Source organism: Helicoverpa armigera, chromosome 15 (assembly GCF_030705265.1).
Source record: "Helicoverpa armigera isolate CAAS_96S chromosome 15, ASM3070526v1, whole genome shotgun sequence".
Lineage (NCBI taxonomy): Eukaryota > Metazoa > Arthropoda > Insecta > Lepidoptera > Noctuidae > Helicoverpa > Helicoverpa armigera.
In genome coordinates, this window is record NC_087134.1 from 2508389 (window position 1) to 2532571 (window position 24183).

The 24183-nt window shown below is 37.7% G+C and overlaps 2 protein-coding genes across 2 annotated transcripts in view; one reads left to right on the forward strand and one right to left on the reverse strand.

Annotated features, from left to right (window-relative positions):
- LOC110371223 (dnaJ homolog subfamily C member 13) overlaps positions 1–14219 on the reverse strand; it is a 29890-nt gene extending 15671 nt beyond the window's left edge. The window contains exons 1-20 of the mRNA XM_064038329.1: positions 14061–14219; positions 12550–12899; positions 11973–12319; positions 10514–10649; positions 9858–9976; positions 9240–9386; positions 8648–8747; positions 7381–7553; positions 6690–6897; positions 6174–6329; positions 5640–5882; positions 5144–5320; positions 4476–4673; positions 3870–4078; positions 3283–3442; positions 2933–3033; positions 2650–2824; positions 1708–1910; positions 677–797; positions 178–342 (exon numbers count right to left, since the gene is read on the reverse strand). Coding sequence (XP_063894399.1) covers positions 178–342; positions 677–797; positions 1708–1910; positions 2650–2824; positions 2933–3033; positions 3283–3442; positions 3870–4078; positions 4476–4673; positions 5144–5320; positions 5640–5882; positions 6174–6329; positions 6690–6897; positions 7381–7553; positions 8648–8747; positions 9240–9386; positions 9858–9976; positions 10514–10649; positions 11973–12319; positions 12550–12888 — 3477 coding nt within the window. The 5' untranslated portion in view covers positions 12889–12899; positions 14061–14219. The remainder of the gene's footprint in view (positions 1–177; positions 343–676; positions 798–1707; positions 1911–2649; positions 2825–2932; positions 3034–3282; positions 3443–3869; positions 4079–4475; positions 4674–5143; positions 5321–5639; positions 5883–6173; positions 6330–6689; positions 6898–7380; positions 7554–8647; positions 8748–9239; positions 9387–9857; positions 9977–10513; positions 10650–11972; positions 12320–12549; positions 12900–14060) is intronic.
- Positions 14220–14699: 480 nt separating this feature from the next.
- Positions 14700–23818, forward strand: LOC110371263 (serine--tRNA ligase, cytoplasmic). The gene is made up of 8 exons (XM_064038330.1): positions 14700–15128; positions 20121–20337; positions 21089–21249; positions 21586–21767; positions 22077–22167; positions 22486–22742; positions 23085–23211; positions 23593–23818. The coding sequence occupies exons 1-8, from the start codon at positions 14808–14810 to the stop codon at positions 23710–23712; spliced, it is 1476 nt and encodes a 491-aa protein (XP_063894400.1). The 5' UTR covers positions 14700–14807; the 3' UTR covers positions 23713–23818.
- Positions 23819–24183: the final 365 nt, after the last annotated feature.

Consider the following 24183-nt stretch of genomic DNA (forward strand, 5'->3'; position numbering starts at 1 on the left):
AGTATTAGTGCAATTTAAAGGCACAAAAATTTTTTTGCTTATCACTATAATAGAATCTTAACTATATCTCATTTATTGCGAGGCCAAATATATACATATGTCGTGCATAAAAAAAAACTAATATTAAGGGAATCTTAAAAAAAGGAAATCATAAGTCCAAAAATTAACTCCACTAACCTGATCAGCTCTAAACGCCTGCTTCATATGCGTCAACCTCAAGAACCTCGCTATAGGTAACAAGTTCGATCCCGTGTACAGTAACATGAAGTAAAATACTCCTGTTAAGTATAGCTTTGAGATCTCTGGGTTGTCTTGCATCACCTCGTAGAGAAGTGTTGCTACCTGAAATGGTGTTGCTGATTTGTTAAAGGCATTTGACTGTGTTGACCATCAAAAATTATTCTTGAATGCACTGTTATGAAGCTTATGTAGTATTTTTGTGTGTTATAGTTTATGCTGGTGATCAGTATTTACAGTTGTAGAGCAAAAATTACAGCAAATAGATACACTCTGTTATTGGTAAGGATGGGAGTTCCTCAAGGCTCAATACGGAGCCCACTCTTGTTTAATGATAACAATAAATTAAATCAAAAATACTGGATTAGTAATCAAAGCAAAACTGTTTTGAATTTATATTTAAAGTTACAATCTTACCTTTACCATGTTAAAATCTTACCTTTTCAACAAGAATGGGGTCGAAGGTAAGCAACAATTGTACGACGTGTGCCAAACACGCTGGCTCTGATAGCAAGCGCTTTACTTTTGGTAGTGGCCTTATTACTGCGTCTTCTTCATCTCTGCAAAGAAACATTTTATTATAACTTCTATCCATACATTGGTGGCTATACATAATTAAAGGTTGACTTAACAATAATTTATTCATTTGTATATTTATGTAAATAAGAGGGATGGAGTTTCAATTATAGATTAAAGACGTTCCTTGCGGTGCGCAAGTGCCATTTTTTCTTCTGAAACCTCCTATTAGGTATGCCCTTTTAACACGATGTACAGTCACCTGCTGGGATAATATCTAGCGCAAGTGATGAGCAGGTCCAGCACGGTGGCAGCTAGAGCACTCTCGTCCAGCACAGCGGTCCCCCGCGCCGCCAGCGTCCACTTGAGCTGCGCCACGCCGCCCACAGCTCGCCAGCCCTCCATGCTGTTGTCTTGTTGTTCATGTATAGTTACCTGCTGGGATAATATCTAGCGCAAGTGATGAGCAGGTCCAGCACGGTGGCAGCTAGAGCACTCTCGTCCAGCACAGCGGTCCCCCGCGCCGCCAGCGTCCACTTGAGCTGCGCCACGCCGCCCACAGCTCGCCAGCCCTCCATGCTGTTGTCTTGTTGTTCATGTATAGTTACCTGCTGGGATAATATCTAGCGCAAGTGATGAGCAGGTCCAGCACGGTGGCAGCTAGAGCACTCTCGTCCAGCACAGCGGTCCCCCGCGCCGCCAGCGTCCACTTGAGCTGCGCCACGCCGCCCACAGCTCGCCAGCCCTCCATGCTGTTGTCTTGTTGTTCATGTATAGTTACCTGCTGGGATAATATCTAGCGCAAGTGATGAGCAGGTCCAGCACGGTGGCAGCTAGAGCACTCTCGTCCAGCACAGCGGTCCCCCGCGCCGCCAGCGTCCACTTGAGCTGCGCCACGCCGCCCACAGCTCGCCAGCCCTCCATGCTGTTGTCTTGTTGTTCATGTATAGTTACCTGCTGGGATAATATCTAGCGCAAGTGATGAGCAGGTCCAGCACGGTGGCAGCTAGAGCACTCTCGTCCAGCACAGCGGTCCCCCGCGCCGCCAGCGTCCACTTGAGCTGCGCCACGCCGCCCACAGCTCGCCAGCCCTCCATGCTGTTGGCCCAGGCCTTCGTCTTGTTGTTTATCTCGCCCGATTTGTATAAGTCTTTTAGCTGGAATAAAAAATATACATTAAGCTCTACCATACAAGTTATTATTTATTACATAAAAGCTGTCATTCTATATTGTCTATATTGTCGACGACGGCTCAGTCTCGCTTTTTTGGGTTAACTCGACCGGAGAAAGTTACTGTCTCCGCCCTTAAACGTCTTCTTTAGAAACCGGCTATTTTTTGTAAAACAAAATAATCGTTGACTAAATGCCTCAAAGAACCCGACCGCCTCGTTAGTTCACTCGTAATTGAGCGTTTTGATCACGGCCCCCGTACCTATTTATTTGACCTAGAAGAAGTTGCCTGACCTAGCTAGCTTATGTCAACTCGGCACTGTAGCCCGGGACGTGTGTAGGTGGCTAGTGTCATCAGTATATACAATCCTACCTGCTGGAAGCTGACCGGGCCCTTCCTCTGCACCTTGTCTCCCTGGTCGACGTTGTAGTACCACTCCCTGTCGCCGCCGGTCTGCTGCTGCGGACCCTCGATCACGTTGCTCTGCGCCGGCACTGTAGCCCGGGACGTGTGTAGGTGGGCTAGTGTCATCAGTATATACAATCCTACCTGCTGGAAGCTGACCGGGCCCTTCCTCTGCACCTTGTCTCCCTGGTCGACGTTGTAGTACCACTCCCTGTCGCCGCCGGTCTGCTGCTGCGGACCCTCGATCACGTTGCTCTGCGCCGGCACTGTAGCCCGGGACGTGTGTAGGTGGCTAGTGTCATCAGTATATACAATTCTACCTGCTGGAAGCTGACCGGGCCCTTCCTCTGCACCTTGTCTCCCTGGTCGACGTTGTAGTACCACTCCCTGTCGCCGCCGGTCTGCTGCTGCGGACCCTCGATCACGTTGCTCTGCGCCGGCACTGTAGCCCGGGACGTGTGTAGGTGGGCTAGAGTCATTAGTTCTACTAGGATCCTGGAAAAAGACATTGAAAATAACTTTAAATAAGAAAATCTTTTTCACCAAAAAAAATTGTACTAAATATAGTAGGTTTTTTGGGAAAAAAAGATGTCTAATACTCACCTAATACCATTCCATTCTAATATATCGCTGACATTTCTTCTATGTAATATTAATTTTGATAGAAACTGTACTAATCTATCCCTTTCCATTCTATCACATGTCTGTAAGAAAACAAGACCATTATTAACAAAAAAATATTAATTTGTAAAGTTATTTTTTCAACACTCTCGAATTTGCCCATGTCTCAAGGTAAATATTTACATATCATGATAAAATGCCTATGTAATCTTACATGGTAAACTGGCTAATTAACATTCAATTTTTTTTTTTAATCTGAGTAGAATTTGCAAGTAAATTATGCTCAAGGAAAACAAATAAAACTGCTTTATAACATTAAAACAAATTCTTACCCTATCTAACATTTGCACAATATACTTGGTGTCTGCAAAGGGGCCGATGTCTTCGAAATATCTTCCGTATACTATGCTCATAGCTTGTAAGCACATACACTTCATTTCTACCTTAGGAGTCGAGAGGAAACGGTGGTATAGGTCGTTGAAGAACTCGTAACTGAAACATACTTTTGATTAATGGTCAGAGAAATTAGTTAAAACACCATCAAAAATATTCACATTGGTAGAAAAAGGCGCTTATTCTAAGACACAATAGCTAAAAAAAATACATTAATTATGTGAAACTATAAAATATTTTTAAGTTTTAAATAATTTTCACAAACTTTTAAGATTGATTTTACTTCAGAAAGAAAAACAATATTTTATTAATTTTGATGTCAACTTTGGCTGAGTTGGGCAAAGAAAAATATTTAAAAACTAATAATAATAATTATGACTTCGAAATTGGCTGCATACTGGCAACACTTATAAAATAAGAGTGTTACAAGTCTAATAAAAATCACAACACAACAAAGGCACATAAACTATTTTCTTTTTGAAACTGGCCTATTAAACCTCTTTCAAAACTACAAAATTCCACTCACGATTTCCTAATAGGACTATCATCATTATCCCGTTGCTCCAACAGTATCCTCAGATAATAGTCTCCGATCTTGACCTCATTCTGAAGACATTGGTAGTGGACCTCCAGTTCTGCATGGTTCCATGAAGTGAGGGTCGTACCAGCTACTTCGCGGTCTGAGGTGAACGCGCGAAGTTCGTTTTCTAAAGCGTTGCGAAGTTCTTCGCGGGTCTGGTAGAGGAGAATATTTCTTGTTCAGGGATTAAATGTTACATAAGATGAGGGAAATTAATAAGATTGTAGTAAAAGATGGACTTAGAACACATATTTTTTAAGAAGTTCGAATTCTTTGCAATAAATGCATGTATAAAACGACTAGTTAATAGGAATTGAACAATTTAATGCATGGTCTCTATCGGTATCGGGGAGTACACTTTAAAGTCAAAATGTATGCAAAACATGAGTACTTAATAATGAAAGTGTTTTATTTATAAATGTTCTCCATATTTTACCATCACATGTGCATGAAAATTACATTTTTTATGTTTTAATATCCCACCCAATGATACCAATGCCAAAAGAAACAATATGTTATACAAACTTTTCCTACATAATAATTAACCCTTACCGTATGATTCCATATAAGGTTAGGCAGCGCATGATCTTTATGGAACTGATAGTAGAAGAGCGGCCAGTTGGCGGTAGACTTGACTCGCTCGCGGCGGCGGCGCAGCACGACGGGCCGCTCGCGCGCGGTGTCGCGGCGCTCGGCGGCGGGCCGGCCCAGGCGGGCTGCCCAGTGCTGGAGGGCTAGTTGTGCGTAGTGCTACCAACGTGATATGCATTTGAAAACTATGAGATTATAAAATAATAAAAAAATGCCAAAAAAATGGTTATGTTCTGTTGGGATTTTGTAAGAATCGAATTAAAGAAGATACAACACGTTTTAATTTTGTGTTATGTCACTTTTAGAGACAAATTTTACATACTCCGAAACTCTAATGCCTTATATCTTAGTATTTTTTTAATGTTTTGTTAAAATACCATACCATATACTAAGAAATAAATACTATTCTATTCTACCTCACCAATATTTTTTGATGATCTAAAAGACGGACTATTTAGAATCACTGTTTTTTTTTACCCTATCGTCACGCCTATTTACAAAGCACCTTTTTATTTATGTCCCTACTACAACATATCTATGTAAACCAATGATTGCACAATCAAATAACAAGTATAACGAGTCTAAATTCCAAATCTCTAATAATTTTAAGCATAGTAATTCCTTCTGACCTCAATATGCTTCTCGACATATTTGACCTGTCTCTCTAACGCCTCCCAGTGCTGCGCTCGCGGCTTCACGCTGGCCTGCGCCAGAGACAGGTTGTCGCGCTCCGGCTCCGCCTCGCTGGCGAGGGCGGCGGCCGACGGGGCTTCCGTGGACTCTAGGAAGGCGAGGAGACCTGATGGCTGGGGGAGAGAAGGGGAGATATTTTTTATTATTATTGTCTGGTGGTAAATTTGAAGTATTTCTGGCAAGAAGAGAGCACCGTTTGCGTGTGTGCGACCAATGAGATTAGTGAGGGCAATGGTCTGTTGAAAGATGGGAGAACACAAGGCGATTATGTGATGTTCGGTAAAATATGTGTCATGTTAGGTATCATGGAGTTAAAGACATGCTCAAAACACTATGTTCTTTTATGCCTTTGTACCACTTGCTTCGCATGTCCGTACCATGATCCTGCGCAGGTGGCGGTGGTGCAGGCGGGCGGCAGGTGGCGCTACGTACCATGATCCTGCGCAGCAGCGAGTGCGCGGGCGCGTGCTCGACGAGCCACAGCGCGACGAGGTGGCGCGCCAGGTGGCGGTGGTGCAGGCGGGGCGGGGCGTACAGGGCTGCCAGCAGGTGGCGCGGCAGGGCGGCCTCGGCCAGCGCCAGCGCCTGCATGCGCGCGCCCACGCCGGCGCCGCCCTCCTCCACCAGCGCGCGCATCACCAGACCCGCGCCCTTCACGATCGCCAGCGACGGGTGCTGGCACAAAACATAACATTTGAAATTAGAAGCATAACACGACAACCACGTGGAGCACATGCGTGGCTGCGGATAGGTATTTGTTGAGCTGTGCCTTTAGACCTTAATCCCTTTGTACTAAAATTTGTTTTTGATCATCTTGATGACATGATGGATTACTGATCGAGTTTGAGTTTTGTGACATCGATGTATCGTAGAACTTTCTGGATCACACACATTTCAAAGTTACGGAAAAAAAGGACAACATAGTTTACAAAAACTTATTTACAGATACAATTTCAAGATCCTCACCTCAAACAATTTGAAGAGCACTCGTCCCCTCTTGGACACCATTTCGAGCAGCTGATCGAACTGCTTGCCGTCTGTGGTCTCGCTGTATGGCACGCACAGCGCGAACGTCAGGAAATCCAACATGGCCGCCACTACTAGCGCTCCGCTACCCGCCGTCTAGGTAATACATAACACCCATATATATTGTTTCTTTAGGAGTTACTTTTGAGAAAATGAAATCAATTTTCTCGTCTACTTCAAGCGGAAAAGTTTAGTTATTTTTTATTATTTAACCTATGCTGTCCCACTGCTGAGCAAAGGCCTCGCCAATAGCCTTCCATCTTTCTTTATCAATCGCTGTTTGTGGCGAATCCTTGAGGAAGCTATCTAAGTCTTCTCTCTTCAGTTTTCAAAAGTTCGGTAACCAAACATAATATACGAACAAAATCTTCAATTGAACCATATTTTGAAAACTGCATGTGCTTCATTATCATATTTCTTATATCTAACCATATAGGTAAAACACTAGATCCTTACCACATGATCGGCCCACATAGTCAACAGTCCATCCAAGAATGTGCTAGAAGACAGCATGCTGGCCTTATTCAGTTGTTCCTGCCTAAGATCCGGTTCTGCGTGCATGGGCTGCAGTAGTGCGCAGACCGCGTCTAGAGCGGCGTGAGCGCAGGCAGGTGAGCCTCGGCGCAGCGCCGCTACGGTCGCCGTGCCGATCCATTCGCGGAAACTGGGGAAGATTGAGGGAATTTTAAGTTTCTCATATTTTATTTATCAGTAGATTTGGTAACTACAGACATACCTAATTTTGATATTAGCCCCACAAAAGTAATGTCAAATTTATATCTCGTGTAAGTAAAACAACAAATAGAGTACCTATTGATAAATACGACATTGTGCGCATGATCTGTCTGAATATTTTTTGGGAAAAGATTGGGACTTGCGGAAAGAAAAATACAGATTTTTAAATTGATAGTTATTGATATAAATTGGAAAAATATTTACAAAGCTTGGTCAAATGGTTCATATCCTAATCGTTTGATCTATTAAAATAGATGACTAATGAATCCGTCTATATGTAGATAGATAAAAATAAAGGAAGAAGTAAGTTCTTATCATCGAATAACAAACATAAACATCACACAGTATTAATGACTCATATCCAATCATTTCAAATGACAAAAGATAAGATAAAAATCCAAACAAAACATACCCAGGCAAGGCGGTAAACGCTGCGAATCCCACTTTGCTGGCACAAAGTCGTCTCAACGCGTGGAACTGCGCTTCTAACTCCCGGGGCGTTAAGTTGCTGCCGGATGGCGCGGAGCTGACGAGCGCAGTCAACGCGCCCGTGATCAACTTCTCCTTGTTCTCGGCGAACAGTCGCTGCGATGCAACATTTTAGTGCACTTCGTTTTTGTTAGGCCACGATTTGAGAGGCGTGGGACACGATTTTTTAAAATAGAATAATAGGGTACTACGGTTATGACGGTTAATTTTAATGGCCTTTTTGACCAATTATTCCCGAATCCAATAAATATATTACAGAAATTATAAAGAATTATTTATTTTCATGTTCTATGTCCCACTCTGACAAATAGTGCCGCTGATCCCAAATGAGTTTACTCTTAAAATAATCCTTAACATATAAACTTTATGCAACAAAATGTACAACATTCCAACAGTTAGTGCAGACATCGCATAAAATCTATGGTATTTACATGTAAATGCGGATGATTTACCCCAGACCACGATGGCCATTAAGCTAAGGAAAAACAGAAAAAAAAACCTAATAGGAAAATAGTCTAGTAAAAGAATTTCCATTGAATCCCTCTACTGTTTATTTAAGGAGTAGCAATGTAAGGGTGTAAAATAATAAATTGACAGGGGACTTACAAGATCCCACGTAAGAAACAGCCACAACAGGGGACGGGCCTACAAGGCACACAAGGTACATTAATATGTCCCAGGAGTTTTATATAATAAATAAACAATCGAAGCGTGATATGTAGATGAGAGTATGAGTAGCGTGATATCAGTACTATGTATAAAATAAAATAATAAATATTTCCAAAATCAGTCCACTAGCAGATCGAAATATCAAATTGCCAAAACAACATTCAGTCAAATAGCCGCAACTTTTCTATAAGTCTACCTTTATTTTGCTAAATTGGATTTAGAATATAAAACAGATGAACATCGAATACGTTCGCATCATGGGCGTGTTTTTGTAATGAATTTACTTTACATTGAAAATGTTTCATTCTTTACATGCACATTCTTAGTATTTATTGATGAAAAAAAAAAACGATTAATTAATTTTAAATAGTGATATGAAGTGGCAAATCGAAGCTACCATTACTAACTCAATCCTAACCGATGAAAGTACGAATAATTAGGAGAAATCGGAGTAGTTAATCAAATATTAGTATAAAGTATGCATGTATAGTGCAGTTATACAGCTAGTCAAGCAATCTTACGTCTTGGCTGACGGAGTAGATGAGTCCGCTGTAGCCCACGTTGGAGTTGAACCGCTCTATCACTTCTGCACGACCCATGCCTACTGGGTTCTGGAATAATCTGGAAGAAACTCACACATTAAATTATTGTCTATGTAGTGTGTGTGTAACTGTGCAAAATACACAAAGAATTGTTAAATAAATATCTTATTAAATATATACACATTCCTGAAAGCTAACACATGATCAGTTCTAGGAAGCCATATAACTTTGTATTGAAGAGTGGTGAGACAAAAGGGGTTTCCCCTCTTCAAAAAATCGTTAAATTCGGAAGTTAATTTGAATTGATGAGCACATATTGGGTGCATGTAATAGGTTCTGACCATCGAAATCAAAAAGGGGAAACGTCTAAAAAGTCTTAACAAAACTGAATGACGTCAGAACCTGCAATAAAGGCCAAAGTTATTCAGTTTGAGAGCTTTGTAGACCTTTTATGTACCAGGGCCGCGGTAACTCTTTCGAACAATCTCGCAGCCCCGGCAGACCTTGAAGTTAGGAGCAACCTGACCTGTCTGTCGTACAACATCAAAAAGAACTATTGTATAGTAGTTACCTCAAATGGTTGGACTCCGTCTCCTCATCGACAGGCTGATGCAGAGGTCCCAGTCGGTATCCTCGAGGGGTCGGAACCGATCTGACGTGCACATCGCGCTGCCCTGCCGACCTGACTCCATCTAGCAACGATGCTAACAATGCATCTCTGGACAGAAAAAAAAAAGTTAACGTGTAGATTTTGAAGATCTTTAAAAGGATGTTACAGAGTAATAAGAATACTACGTATACTACTAGTAAGTTAAATTGTTTCTTTTTATAGGAACTGCGCATCAGGTTTTGGAGCTTTCATGTGAAAGCCCGTTAAAGGGGCAAAAATAAACGATATTGGAAAAAAATGCGCTTTAAGGGGGTAAAAATAACGACATTGATACATGAACATGTTATTTACACGTTCAGGGTCAATATAATGTGGAAAAGATAATTACTACCCCATTTTACAAAGAGCTTGTAAGATATTAATCGCAATAACGTATTGACTTCCTGATAACAGTTTATACGCCTTATACTGTTCTGTCGTTTTCAAATGCAATATGACACTCACAAAGAAGCAATGTGAAAAAAAAGCAGTTTTAGAGCTAGGATTTTTAGGGTGAGATTCTTAATTTTAATAACTTACCGCTCTCCAGCCAAGTACGTTCGAGTCTGTCCATTGAGATACTCGATGGAGAACTTCTGTGGATGTTCCGTGTCTCTTACTAAAGCGAACACGTCACTTAATGGACGTAGACAAACCACCTGAAAATAATCCGTTATTGTTTAAACGGTCATTGTGCAAAGAATATACTTCCTTATGTACTCTCTTACGTATTCCTTCCTTATGTACTCTCTTACGTATTCCTTCCTCATGTACTCTCTTACGTATTCCTTCCTTATGTACCTACTCTCTTACAAATTCCGTTATGTACCACCCATATGAACTCCCTATATACTATCCTTGTATAGATACTTATGATGTGCATAAATAATACAGAAATAATACATAGGCTATATGTATTATTTCCGAATCTCCTTATGAATTTCCTTATATACCTCCTCATGTACTTTTTTTGCATCACCCATATGATCTCCTTTATATACTTCCTTACGTAGATACCCCTATGATGTGGTAGCCTATGAATTATTTTATGTACTATATATATACCTCCTTATGAACTTCCTTATATACCTCCTCATGTACTTCTTACTGTACTTTTCTATGTAAAATCATTCTCCATCCTTATCACCATCAATCATCACCTGTATGTACTTTTTAAGTTAATCATCTAAACTTACAGAATAAGTCTGTGGATCTCTCTCCAGTATACAAGTGTCGGATAAACAGAGTGTTCGTCGCATCGGCTCCATATGTCGTGCTGGGTTCACCTTGTGTACTATGAACTCGCTCAGTGATGTCTGGTGTTGATCCCCACTGTAAGAAAATGTTTTAGCGTTTTTCACATAAAGCTGTTAAGATAAAATAAGGCCCCGAAACTACTAAACCGAAATGAGAAATGATTTCACTGTTTGAAGTCAAGAGAATCCCTGACTAACAAGGCTATAATTTTGGTACAGGTATGCGATAAAGATTCCTGAGATCAACTGGTTAACAAAAAATATAAATAAAGTTGTTAAGACATACTGATTGATTGAACCGAATAATGATGATGATGAATACCGTTACTCCGTGCATTCCATAAAAACGAACCTATTTAGGAAAATACCTATCTTATTTTCCCAATAGGAAATATGAACGCAAAAGTAGAGGATGCACATGGACTATAAATATACCAATAATATTAATATGCTACATAACCAATCAAAGAGTTATTTTCCCTCTAGCATGCAGGAAACAATATCATTGATTGGTCCACTGATTAAAGGCAATTAATAAATAATAAAAGCGTGGTCGACCAACGTCTATGACTATGTAGGGAACCAAAGGGGAAAATATTATATTGAACTGCAGTTTCAAAGGCCCAGTGACTGTCGCATGTTTTTTCTTTCTAACCTATAGGTATTGTACCACTGCTGGGCATAGCCAATATCGCCATGGTGATTAACACTCATTCCTTCTCTGTACAAGAAGAGGTTGATAGCCTACAGTGGAACAATTAAAAGGCTGACAATGTTGATACTGGCCAAAGGCGTCCCGATTTCGTTAGTACTGGTATCAAAATTAATTTGTTGTATATCACCTACTAACGATAGATGACCCAATCATACAGAATTTGATACGTCTATGCGCTGTATCGCGTTAGATAAATGAGTTCAAACACAAGGTCGCATCAACCAGCGCGAGCGGACAATCAAATGTGTGAATTAACAAAAGCGCCAATTAACAGGACAACTAATTTAAGGGAAACATTTCATTACTATATTGGGGTAAAATTGCATCATCAGTTAAGTTAGTTACCTAGCAGTTTTACTATATTGAGCAGATATGCCCTTGTGATAACGTCATATATCTATGACTCATACAGACATGTACAATATGATGATTAGATACAGATACATTGACTGGGTTTTAGAAGGCCTAAATAAACCTAATTTTTTTGTTAACAAATTAGTTTCAGGGTTAGACAAGCAATTTGTAACCCTATCTGTGAGACTTAGGGTTCATTTTCGCTCTATGACTGTTTTTTAGCAGGGGGCGTGGTGCAGCTGAATTTCATGTGAATAAGTTATGAAAAGCAACTCAATGATTACATGACAGGAAGGGTAATTGAAGAAAAAAATACAGTATAACACTCACCTATACTTCCCAAATCTCTGGTCATGATAGTCATCCAGGGTTATCATGGTGGATAACACTTTGATGCTAATACTAAGAGTTAAACTGGCCATCTCCAGCATCTTATTGATGATGATCTGATGGTCCATGGCATTGGAGAACAGGTGGAGTCTGGAGTACCCTCCGACTGCCAGGACGAACCCTCCAGGAACATCTCGGACTGGGAGTATTCCTTGGACATCACAGTATGGGTAGCTGGCTAGAAGAGTGTGTGTGGAGGGGTCTAGTTGTTCCAACGCACATGGGCCGACTTCTAGCACGATGGGGAGGCGTGTTCCGCTCCAATGGTGTTTGTAGGCTTGGTATCTCTGCAAAGGGGATTCTGTGTTAGATCTGGTTGCAGTAAATTATTTTAGTGTGCTCTACATTGGAATTTAATGTCAAATCCAAGTGACAGGAAAGAGTTTAAAATGTATATTTTCATATGGAAGAAGACATATTTGGAATGTCTATTTTAGTATTTTTTTAAAATCTGTAGAAATAATAATTTGCTAGGTATTTTTAGTAACTCATTATATATCCACAAAAATATACTCACGTAAATATCTTTAGGTTTCTCAGCAAACGCATGCCTGTACTTAAAAGCCTCAGTCAGAATCAAGCATTTATGTTCTGACGAAAACTTCATAGAATCTACTTTCTTATCCTTTTTCATGACCAGTGTGAAGTCATGATTGGCAGCCGAGTTTGAGTGTTTTGCCGACGCTATGGTGACTACGTCGGCATACAGCCATTTGTTGGTCACCTCCAAACGGTCTGGGTTGTATGTGGTGATTCCATGGGTGCCGATGGAGAACACCCGCTTGTACTTGCCCTTCCACGAGTGCTTGGTGACAAGGAATGATGCCACATCCTGGTTGTCTTTTAATGGCATCATCTTAACATCGCCTGTGGGAGCACAAAACAATTGAACATCAAACCTGCTACTTAAGGAATGGGGTAGTCTATTAATAGGAATGTCAGTCACATTTAAGTAGTATATTGTACACCTCACAATCTAATATGTACTAAAAGTAAATAAAAAATATAATCGCACGAGGAAATACATCTTTACATCTTAAAAGATTGTGCTTCCAGAGATGCATTTTGATTTACATAATATGATTTCGTAAGATACTTTTTTAACCAATTAAAGTTATTTATTTAACAAAAATAATTAAAAAAAATATTTAATAAGCCACTTCCTGTACCTCTGTGATGTAATTAATTACTTTCACAATCACTTGAATGAATCATTATTACTAATTGCTGAGTTGTTTACCTCAAATTATAAATCTTATTCATATTTAATTCATAACAAGTTAAGATAACATTAATGTAGGTGATCAATTTGTTTTTATCAACACCTTACTATTTCCTAGTATACTTAACTAGTTAAAGAACCACAAAATATCATAAATGATTAATAAGTAAGTAGTGAGAATATATATATTTTAAATTTGATTTAAAAAAATATTTTCAATAAAATAAAATTCATCAACTCAACAGGAGAAGAAAACAAAGATTTGAAAAGATAAAAAGGCAGAACTCTCATTAGATTCTGTTTACGAAATTGTTTATTTTTTAAATATATCTGGCACAGGCCTGGGGGCAGTGTCCTTATCTATGATTCGTACCAGCATACCTACTATAACAATTCTTACACAAACAAATTATTAGGTACAAAATAACATAAAGCAATATGGTAAGTGTAGCATTATTTTTATTAAGTATTTTCATCAATCGAACTTTTAGATACAATTTTTGCCTAGTGATTAGATCACAACCGGCAATACATTGTACAAATTACGAACAAGTGGGTTACAAAAACAAACCCGTTTATCAAATAACTGCCACCACTGGTACCGTCTCTGATTGACATTCACACTAAAAACCGTAATATTTCGCACAAACACTTCACTGGCAAAACCTAAACATAATTTATTGAGGACAATCCACCCCTTTGTAAATAGATCGGGAAACCATTGATATCGAATACGTGTAAACAAGGATTGGTGCGACACATATTTATTGGACACGCAACAACCGAGCCACCATGAAAATACTCACAAAATGTCTAGGGTTAAACAATCTTCAATACTCTCAGCTGGTATCCGATAAGAGCCACATATTATACAAATAAACGTAAAAAATGGGAACAAGAGCTCGAGAAAGGACCGACCAATCGTTCAACAAATTGACAATTTCAGAAACAGTGTGGCCACGTACAAAAACCAAACAATGAGTTGATATAGTTGACGTCAGATTTCCTAAACAAAACAAAAAACATTATCCTCTTAAGTTATTTATAGAAATATATTAAGTCTATTTTATGTCTGATAGCCAGTGGCTAGAATTATCAAGCAAAATATTACATAACGACTATGATCCAAGGCTCATATATAACAAACAACATAGTAAAACGTCTCAATAAATTCATTTTACATTTTCTTATTTTAGAACGCATTTTTAATAATGTCAAAGGTTTTTAAAATGTCAATCGAAATGCGTTCAAAAGCCCGAACTTTCACGTTATTCTTTTAAACAAATTGAATTATATTAACGGTGTAAAAAACAAAACTTGTTTTAATAATAGTCAAAATTGTATGATATACAATTCTAGTTACCTAATCTTTCTCATAAAAATAAACTAGCGCTTTTAATAAATCATTATTTGTTGCAATTTAATTAAGGTTATATGAAAACTTGGTTTTTGAACGACACCCTTCACTTGCCGCATGCAGTGCTACGTCCACTCTCTTTTCATACTTTTTTTACAATAAAACTAGCTTCCTCAGTTAGTACCAGTGCCACATCATGGTGCTCGACTTAGACTTGTTCCGTGCCGACAAAGACGGTAACCCCGACAAAATCCGTGAAAACCAAAAAAAAAGGTTCAAAGATGTGGCCCTTGTTGACACCGTGGTCGAACAGGACACTCTCTGGAGAAGATTACGCCACGAAGCTGACAATTACAACAAGCTCAAGAATGTGTGCAGCAAGGAGATTGGTCTTAAGATGAAGAGCAAGGAGCCTGTTGGCCCAGAAGACCAGCCGGTACCAGCAGAAATAGCAGAGAAGCTAGTTGACCTGACTGGAGATGACTTGAAGCCTTTAACTGTTAACCAAATTAAAAAGGTAAGACCAGTTAATATTAACCCCTCTGCTCGACAAGATTTTGACATATGACTTTACCGTTGATTCGGCGGGATATTTTGAATCGCGACATGGAAGTCAAAAATTTGTACTAACTTTCAACACATGAATTCTAAGTCCGTAATGCCTGATCAGAAGTATTTTAACTATAACTTTAGAGCTCACTTATTTGACAACAACGTGCAAAGGTCAAATGGGGTCAGTTAATTCAGAAAAAGATAATAATTACGGTGTTTTTAAGTCTATCGAAAAGTTAGGCATTTCAAATTTGGTGAAAACTTACCAATAAATAATCGCATCACTTTCTCAAACACAACACAAACGTCATATTTATAACATTTTCAATCCGTTGCAATACATTTCGTGCACTTATTTATGTTCAATAACTAAAAAATCAGCACATAAAATACACAATAAAAATGAACAATTTACAAGATCAAAGAGAAGTAGACTTTGGAATGGAGTATGTATTTTTTTTTTCAATCAGCGGTGTGCATTCGATACCTAAATCGGATATTTATTATAAATAATCGAATACCAATTTTATATATACATACCTATTTTTTAATAGCAACTTATTTCAGTTTTATTTATTAATTTTAAATTATAGGTTCAATTTGTTTTTGTTGTTAAAAAAAAGATATTTAAGTTTTATGAAAGTTTTTAGCATTAAATTTTTATATGTATTATTTATTTTGGTGTTGCGTCATTTGTAATAATTTTTAACTTTAATTGAATTTTTATTACCTATTACGGAATTTTAATTTATTCTTATATTATTTCTCAACAATTCTAAGATTTTTGTTTCGGCGGAGGGTAAGCATGGTGTTCTGAAATATAATGCAATTTGTAACTACCAAAGTAATGTACTTATTTGATGATGAGAAACAATAATAATATTGATTGATTTTAAAGTCACCAAATATTTTTAACCGAATCCCAAAAAGGAGGTGGTTCTCAATTTGGATGTTTGTTTTTGGTCGAAAGGGTATATTCCCCATATTTGTTATTAGGTCCAGGATCTGATGATGGAAACCTTGAGAAATCGAGGGCAACTCTCGAAAATTGTAAGCATAGATAAGGTTATAACTTGACACTCAGATGTATGTCTGATAACACTATGAAACAGTAAAGGTTTGGAGCTGACCTGATGATGGAGACCAGAGAAGGTCGAGGGAACTCGACAACCGAACTTCTCTCGTCTACATCTCCTTCACTGTTGCAGAGGCCTCGTAAATACGAATAATATAAGCACAAACACGAGAAAGTTTAAATATTCAGTTGTCGAGTTCCCTCGACCTTCACTGGTCTCCATCATCAGGGCAGCTCAAAGCCTTCACTGTTGAATAGTGCTACCAGGCAAACACCTGAGTGATAAGATTTCAACCTATGTATTTCTGCAACTTTCGAAAGTCGCCCTCGATTTCTCAAGGTTCCATCATCAGATCCTGACCTGATGATAATGGGACCACCTCGGAAGTATACGCTATCAAACAAAAAAAGAATCATCAAAATCGATAAATAAATGGCTGAGTAATCGCGTAACAAACATACGAAAAAATGGTCGAATTGAGAACCTCCGCTTTTGGGAAGTCGGTTAAAATAAGTCGGCGGCGGCCATCTTTCCTTCTTGGACCAGCTTTCGATGAACAGCGAACTATTTGCCCTTTCAAACAATAAAATCGTCATAAAATTTTGCGATAACTACACCTAACTACGGCTCTCGTCAAATTGCTTTGCCGCTCAGTTAAAAAGTTGGAAGTAACGAATCGCCATTAAGTTTGGCAGGTCTACAGGAATCCTGCACATAAAACACCCGAAGAAATAAATAAGTCTTCATTTGCCGTCTTCAGAAACCCTAAAAACCGAAGATTATTTTATTCCGGCTACAACGTATTTTCTACCACTGATTTTCTAGCATTTTTTTCAAAATAAATTTACTTTTCCTAATTTATTTTCAGATTATGGTAAGTATACAAAAGTGCAATTTAGTAATATTATAATATCAAATAATATAAAATTATTAAATCGATTCTTTATTTTAACGAATCGGATCATTCGATGCAAAACTTCTATCACCGTCGCCATCTTGTCTATGCGTCTTCAAATTTAAAAAAACAACTAATGTAAACAAACATGGCGAGTTCGATCAGAATTCCCGGTAATTACGATTGGATTTTAAAAAGGTATATTTCTAACGGGATGCTAAATATGAAAGGTTTGAATGCGTAAAAATAATTTAAATTTATTTAGTTATTTTATTTAGTACTCACAAATGTGGTTTGATTGGAAAGAAAATAAATATGAGCGTAAATAATTAGGAAAGCATATGACTGATTCGCAGACCCCAATTGGGGTCTAAACCGAGCTTACGGTGACATTGATGTTCAGACCCCGATTGGGGTCCGCTACGGATTTGACGGTTAATATATACTTAAAAAAAAAAAAAACAAATCTTTGGTTTGGTCTCTTTAATAGATTTAATATTTTATGGTTTCTACACTCATACACCATAAGGTAACATTAAAAGCACAAAATAAATTGTAATCCTATAAGAAATCGTATTTAATCTGCTCCTGTGCTATATTGCTCTCTATAAAAGCAACAAACATATGTAGTTTAATTTATAATTCTACACTTAATCTCATTACCAGGTCATAAGTTTATTATTGATTTTGGTGACTCAGATATTATGGCATATTGCATCACCTTGCTGCAGTACAAGTACTAATAATTAGCTTCAAACTTCATAAACAAAGTTAATAAAATGTTACAATGCAATTTTATCTACAAATTCTTAGAATGATATAAACTTTTGTCATAATAAGATGACATTATTTTATTATCCTATCTATTTCTTAACAATCTTTCTCTTTCTATAATTCTATTTGTTAAACTTCTCCATAAAGACTAAAAAATTGACACTTATAGTTTTATTTTATTTTATTTATTTAGGGACAAATAACAACCACAATATACAATACTAATAAATTAACAATAAGGGTGAGTGATAACAATATTGTGGCCCACTGCATTATCCTCATTTTAACAAAAATATTAGGTAATGAGTGCCACAAAATGAGCATTATTAATTCAATAAATACTATACATAACAATGGTATTAAAACATTACAAATAAATAATTAATTAAAATACTGCAAAACGAAACAAAATCAAATCACCATCATAATCACAATAATAAACAATAAAATTATACAAAATCCAATTTAACATTAAAACAATACAGCACAAAATCAAGTCATATTAAGCATCAAGATCATAATCGTACATATTCAATTCAATATAATGATAATAATATTATAATCAAAGGGTAATATGTAAGTATAAAATAAATAAATTCAATTTAATTCAACTTCCAATAACAGTTTCATTACATCATTCTTAAATTTGGATTTAGAGCATACAAAAATGTCAATATCAATAAATGCTTTATTGTAGGTATCTACCATTCGACGCATAGGGCAGCGTAGACCAGAATTTGTACGACAATTATTTACAAAAGTTACAATTATAGTAAAACTATTGTAATGAAATATGGCAATAAAATTGGTTTAAGAGCGTGTACGCTCGGCGCGCGATGTCAACTTTAGGTAATTCAACGCAAAAAACCGCGCAGACTAGCGTCGCGGCTGTGTGCGTGCCTATCATACTTCACGTATAGTCACACAAACCATTTTGATCCTTTCGAGTGAAATTGGTAGAACAAAAAATATATTATTTAGTAAATAGTTAATAGCGGGAAAATAGTGTAAGTCTATGGATGTCTAAAATATAAAAGCATGAAAATAAGTCGTTAATACTTACACTCTTTTGCAAAAAAATCGGGCACCTATGAAAACCTTGGTTTTGAGGACTTTCTGTATATTACATACAATTTTCAACAGTACTAAATAGTCGACTGATGATTAATGACAATGTTAAGAGTTTCTGTATTCTAACCGATTTCAAAAAAAGAAAGGAGGAGGTTTCAATTAGATTGTTTTGTGATTGTTCTCAATTTGATTGTTCTCGATTTCTCAAAGACGCCTGGACCGATTTGAAAAATTGATTGTTTATATGAATGGTCCAGTCCATCCAGACCGAAAAATTGTGGTCAAATAACAACAATTGAAGGAAAGCCAAATATTGGTGAAGAGCTTGGGTTTACCATTGCAAATAAAGTTTTAAGTTATTTATCCTATATGCTTCAAAAGTTATTCGAGATCAAAAGTCAAAATTTGGGTACATCCAAAATGAAAAAAAAAAAATATAGCTCGATTGGTAACAGACATCTGCAATAAGTGATTTCTAGCCTAAGGAGTCCGCCATATTGGATTTAGACTCGCGACACATTTTTTTTCGAGTTATTCATAGCAAGCCCTTTCATTTGATACCCATATCGTAGGAATGCATTCAAAACATTTTTTTCTCCATCTTCACAATTTTTCACATTGTTAAAATATTTTTTTCTGAAAGATAGAGACCTAAATCAAAAAATGTGTTCAACTAACTATAGGCATGGGGATTTCGTCTATGAGTAAAAAAATAAATATGATTAGATTTGCCACTGTTTTCACATGAATTAAAGCTTCGAAATAGACGCTGAACGGGAATTTTATAAAACATCTGTTACGTTATAGGGGTTTTAAGTATTTAAACTACACAAATTGAAATTTATGTTCAATTAACTATATAGACAGTGAAATTACCTTGCGTTATTAAAAAATAACATAGTTATAGGATAAGTAGTTACTGAGAAACAGTGGTTTGAAAAGTACCATTTTAGGCCAAATGGCGCATGGTTGACGTACACGCTCTTAATAACTAATAAAATACTAGAAAGTATTTAATAGAAATTCTGTCACACGCAGAGCTGGTGAGAGTGTGATTATAAAAAGTCTATTGTAAATTCTCAGTTAATTGACTTTCATTCCTCAAAAAAAAAACTGTAGAACATTTCCTTCAATATTTCAGGTCAGAGTATTAATAGATGAAGCCATAGCAAAGAATGAACAGGGTCTCATAGCGGCAGAGAAGGCTCGTTCCGCAGCCCTCCGTGAAGTAGGCAACCACCTCCATGAGTCTGTCCCTGTGGACGATGATGAGGACCACAACAAAGTGGAGAGGACTCACGGAGACTGCACCTTTAGAACCAAGTACTCTCATGTGGATCTTATTTGTATGATTGATGGTAAGTGAAAAAAAAACAAACTAGAGAAGTTTTATTAAGTAGCTCTGGCCCAGAGTTTCATATGTAGGAACGATTGTGCACACCTATGTAGATTAAAACCTAGCCTTTCTATAATAAATGGGCTATCTAACACTGGAAGATTACTTATAAAAGACCAGTTGAATAAAGTATTAGTTAATAGTTCCTTACATTGAATCAAAGGAACAACCTCTCCATCTTTATAACATTGGTGTAGATTTGACAAATGAAAAAGACTTGCTTTAAATTTTCCAATTACACCTGTGTAAATATTCACAAGAGGTACGTAACATTTATAGCTCTGTTATTATTGTGGCTGTGGAGTAACAATAACATGTGTATGTAATAGGCATAGTCTTATGTATACCTTATTTTCCTATTGTTTTAAATATAGTGTGTGTGTGTGTGGATGAAGCAGTGGGATATGGTTTAGTTTAGTTTGAATATGGGCTACATATTATCCGTATTATGAAACAAAATATATACATTACATTTCAATTACTATAATCTATCAATGACAACCAATGATGTTAATTAGCTAGGACTATTTGTGACCCCAATTAACTTGAGAACATTGCAAGAAGAAAAGGACTATTTTATATGCAGCATTCAACATGTATAACTTGTATCCTACAAAAATACTATTGTTTATTTCCAAACAGTACACCAGTGATTGGCTTCAGTACCAAAGATGTAATCTAAAAAACTCAACTATGTATGTTATTATAACCAGGTATGGACGGCGACAGAGGCTCAGCCGTGGCCGGCGGGCGCGGGTACTACCTCAAGGGCGCAGCGGTGTTCCTGGAGCAGGCGCTCATACAGCTGTCTCTCAGGATACTGCTGAAGAAGGGATACACGCCACTGTATACGCCGTTCTTCATGAGGAAAGAGGCAAGTTGTTTAAACTCTAAAAATGGGTGCAAAGCAGACAAGAATCTCAGGTATTTCATGAAACTTGGACCCCAAATGCTATATACCTTGCATCTGAATTCATTCAATATTTCAAATTATTAGTTACTAGTCGTCGCCCGTGATTTCACTCGCGTCCGAAACTGTTTTCCATACCCGGATAATATAGCCTATGTTACTCAGAAATAGTATAAATTCCCAAAAGTGAAATAGGCTTTCAAATCGGTTCAGTGGTTTCGAAGCTTTCAGGAATCGAAAAAACAACATATTTTTTGTTCTGTAGATTAAAAATTCTTTCAACACTATTTCTTATTACAGGTGATGCAAGAAGTAGCTCAACTAGCCCAATTCGATGAGGAACTGTACAAGGTGGTCGGCAAGGGATCTGAGAACAAGGGCGATGTGGCCATCGAGGAGAAATATCTCATCGCGACGTCTGAGCAGCCGATAGCTGCCTACCACAGGGACGAGTGGCTGCCTGAGGCTTCATTACCCATAAGGTCAGCTGGATAAAATTTATTTTTTATGATACAAAATTATGTAACAAAAGTTAATGCATATAATTGGTTTTTAACCATATCAATTTGTTCTTTGAGCTGAGATCCAACTATGTATGTGGATGAACCGTATTTTTGTTTCGTAATAGAACCTGCACTCTTCTGACTGAAATTAAGAGACGAAATCGTTCACAAGAGACGCCAAATAAATCTATTCTGGAAATATTTCCAGCCTAAAATACAATTCTGATGGCGCCTTTTAAGCTATCTCGCTCTTTCTTATTCAACACCTTACACAATTACTGTTTACAGGTATGCAGGTCTCTCAACGTGTTTCCGTCAAGAAGTCGGTTCCCACGGACGTGATACTCGGGGTATCTTCAGGGTTCATCAATTTGAGAAGGTGAGATCTACCTTTAACCTGTATTTTGATTTACCCCAACCTTGAAGGCCTACTTAACGTTTTGGACACTATAGTCGTCTTATGGATAGAAATACAGGTGAACAGAAGATTAATGATGAGAAAAGAACACATCTTAACTACCTATATGTATTGCACACTCGGAAAAAAGTAGGTACCTATATGATATTACAAACTATCTTAATTCCAAATTTCATTCAATCAGTCTAGCCATTTTATCTTGAAATCACCATTTTTTTACCATCTTAAAGTTTGTGTTACACAGCATATTTAACATTACCCTTTATCCTCTTTCTCCAGGTAGAACAATTCGTCCTGACCTCCCCCCACGACAACGCGTCCTGGCAAATGATGGACGAGATGATCACCAACGCTGAGGAGTTCTACCAATTGTTGGGCATTCCCTACCGAGTCGTCAACATCGTGTCAGGGGCGCTCAACCATGCGGCCGCTAAGAAACTGGACTTGGAGGCCTGGTTCCCAGGGTCTGGAGCCTTCCGTGAACTGGTGTCGTGCAGCAACTGCTTGGAGTACCAGGCTAGGAGGTTGCTTGTCAGGTACAGTAGTTTTTTTACATACAAAAGTAATTAAATTAATACTAGTTGTTATGATGCTTACAATTTCTCGGCGTTGCGACGTACTTGACACCAAATACGTACAGATAACGAATTGATGGCAAATTCATCGAAATTGGTTCCCCCGTTTACTGAGAAAGCGTGTCAGATAAGCCGTCTAGTCACATTGCGCTCTATAGTAGAAATGCAAACTAGTTATCACAAATATGGACCCTGATGGACACAGCAAGCTTAGAAGAGAGGAAGTACTAGAGGAGGTACTATTTTGTATACAGAATTATTTATTTATTTATGTTTACTAAAGTAACCCTAATATTACCACAGATACGGTCAAACGAAGAAGATGAACGCAGCCACGGAGTACGTGCACATGCTGAACGCGACGATGTGCGCCACCACGCGCGTCATCTGCGCCGTGCTCGAGGTCAACCAGACTGAGGAGGGCATCAAGGTAACATACCAACTTTCTGATACTAACTTAGCTTCAATTTTTGACTGATTTTAGCAGTGAACGGCACATTGTGAGTTTTGAGTAAGAAAATAAACTCCAAAAATATACTTACAAAGAAGTCGAACTGATAAGGATAACATCTTACTGCTCTTAATTGGATAAAAAAAATAGCTAAAAAAACATTAACCAAACTCTAGTTTCTCATTATCATGAACAGGAAATTGCTTACTTCTTTCTGGTATTTCTTTCCTGTTCCATTATTTTTTGTGACTAGCTTATCTATGAGTCTTATAGTTACATATTAATTAAATAATAGCTTCTTACAAAGCAATACGATCCTTATTACTACTGAACTAAGGTCTATATTCCTATAATCCACAGGTACCTGAAGCCCTGAAACAATGGATGCCTGAGCAGTACCAGGAACTGATTCCATTCGTGAAGCCAGCACCCATCGACGTGGAAGCTGCCGCCGCCGCCAAGAAAAAAGGAAAGAAATAAAATTGCTAGCAAAAATAATGTTGTTCATTCCCGCACATGAAGCATTTTATTTATTTGTTACGCTAAGCTTATATTTTGTAAATTAAATGAATGGCCAGACTACTAACTTTATTGTTTTAATTGCATGACCTAATTGACCCGTATCGTTAATTGTTATACTGATCAAATCCATTCTCGTTACTAGCTTGTAGTGTTTGTATAATTACAAACGAGTTATTCGAAGCGATTTTATGCATTTCAACTATCTTCTCGATTCGCCGGTTTAGTCGATTCCAGTAACTGGCGCCGCTAACAATATCGCATTGTAAACAAGACCGATGATAAGAAAATAATTGTGACGAATAGAAATTATCTTATCAATGGGAAATACATTTGAGTACATTGCGCGTACATAGCATGACTAGTCCAGTTTCCCAAGGTTTTACCCGCGACCTTGGGTCATTTCTTCTCATGCTAGGACAAAATATCGCC

Bases quoted from the DNA above. Each gene is read 5' to 3' on its own strand.
- LOC110371263 (XM_064038330.1), top strand. From the start codon at position 14,808: ATGGTGCTCGACTTAGACTTGTTCCGTGCCGACAAAGACGGTAACCCC. The intron at 20,338-21,088 runs GTAAGTGAAAAA...TATTATAACCAG, and splicing joins TCTTATTTGTATGATTGATG to GTATGGACGGCGACAGAGGC. The intron at 23,212-23,592 runs GTAACATACCAA...TATAATCCACAG, and splicing joins AGACTGAGGAGGGCATCAAG to GTACCTGAAGCCCTGAAACA.